This window comes from Centruroides vittatus, unplaced genomic scaffold (assembly GCF_030686945.1).
Source record: "Centruroides vittatus isolate TY-2023 unplaced genomic scaffold, ASM3068694v2 scaffold_1014, whole genome shotgun sequence".
NCBI lineage: Eukaryota > Metazoa > Arthropoda > Arachnida > Scorpiones > Buthidae > Centruroides > Centruroides vittatus.
In genome coordinates, this window is record NW_027122665.1 from 850,754 (window position 1) to 852,438 (window position 1,685).

Consider the following 1,685-nt stretch of genomic DNA (forward strand, 5'->3'; position numbering starts at 1 on the left):
GCTGTTATTTATGAGACTACTCTTTTTTATAGGCCAGGTATAACCTTCTTTAGCACATAATGTTCGTAGTTCGTTTCTACTTTTTTCATACTTTATACCAGTGTTTCCCAACCTTTTTTGTGCTATGCCCCACCTAAGCCTTTCAAAAATTCTTATGCCCCCTAACATATACACAATTTTTAATATTCGAAAATTGAAACGTTCACTAAAGAAACTTGAATGATCGGTTTTAGGAAGAAATCACTAGGAAATTATTGAGAAAACACAGTAAGTAAATTTTCAAAACATATAATGGAGAACTGAAATTCAAGTACAGTGTACAAAATAATTTTAATGAAAGATTTTCTATAATATTTTAATTATTAGTAATCATTTATTATTTAAATTCAGTGAGACACTCGCTCTCGATGCTTGCTGCAGAGAGATTTTATGTCAGGTTCCAATTTAGTTAACTTTAGTCTCAAGTCTTCCCGTTTAGTTATATCCGGCCGATTTCTTTTTTTAGCAGCAAACCATTTATGGCACTAAATCCGCATTCGGATAAATATGAAGATGGAAAAGGTAACAATAGTTCTTTTGCACAATTGGTTGCATTTGGATATTTGTTTTCGGTTTCCTCACAAAGCCATGCCATTGCACCTTTTATATTAAATAATGTTTTAATTGACTCATTATTTTGCATTTCTGCGAGATCTTCTTGGTACTGCAAATTTGAAATATCAGACAAATCCACTAACATTGGCTGCATCATCCAAGTTGGGAAATCAATTTTTTTCAAATCAGAAAATCTTTCTTTTAAATCAGCCAATAAAATTTTCAGATGATCGACAATAACAAGTATAGCGGTATCAGTAACTTCACACTTTTGGAGCCAATGAAACTTATCAAAATTTTTGTTGTAAATATTTGTGACATAATTCAATAAAGGTAATGAAACCAAATATCTTCACTTTTGCATCGACAAGAATTTTGGTAAGTTATAAGTATGGCCTCACTGTCTCTCAAAGTCGATTCATCCATTTGCGCCAAGAATTGTCTTGATTTCAGCTTTTCGACAAGTTGTTTTTCAATATCCTCACTCATTTTGTCTATTCTTCTGCTAACAGTATTGTTACTTAGTGGCATAGCTTTAACATCTTTGTCATCTTTGTCCAGAACCGTTTTAAGAAATGCTGATATTGATGGTTTGATTAAATTCTTCCCTATAGTATGACTTTTCCCAGATTTAGTGATGAGTAATGAAATTTGATAACTAGCCTCCAGAGTACGATTGATAGTTTCTTTATGAGCAGCAAATAGGCATAGAGGCTTTAATGTTACTCTTTTTTCAAAATCTTTCTTCAAAATTTGAAAGTAATTTAAATCTGAATTAATATGAGCATTGTGTTTTGCCTTCAAATGTGCCTCAAGACGACCTCGTTTCATTGATTCGTTGGTCAAGCATCGTTGGCATAAAAGACAAAAAGGTGACCGTTCATCGTGGACAGCGGGTCATAAAACCAAATTTTAAATATTTCTCCGAATACTGATGAACTTTTTTTCTCGCTCGCACCACTTATTTCCTTATGGGCTAGAAAAATGTATATAAAATCAATTAGAAACTAAAAAAAGATAATATGATGTTGGATTCATGTGAAATGGTGTAGAGCTGTAGACCGACAAAAGAAACACGTTTCAAAGACTAT

The 1,685-nt window shown here is 32.5% G+C and overlaps 1 protein-coding gene across 1 annotated transcript; it reads right to left on the bottom strand.

Moving 5' to 3' along the window:
- Positions 1-918: 918 nt before the first annotated feature.
- LOC136986163 (zinc finger BED domain-containing protein 5-like) lies at positions 919-1,425 on the bottom strand. The gene has a single exon (XM_067283646.1). The coding sequence runs from the start codon at positions 1,423-1,425 to the stop codon at positions 919-921; it is 507 nt and encodes a 168-aa protein (XP_067139747.1).
- Positions 1,426-1,685: the final 260 nt, after the last annotated feature.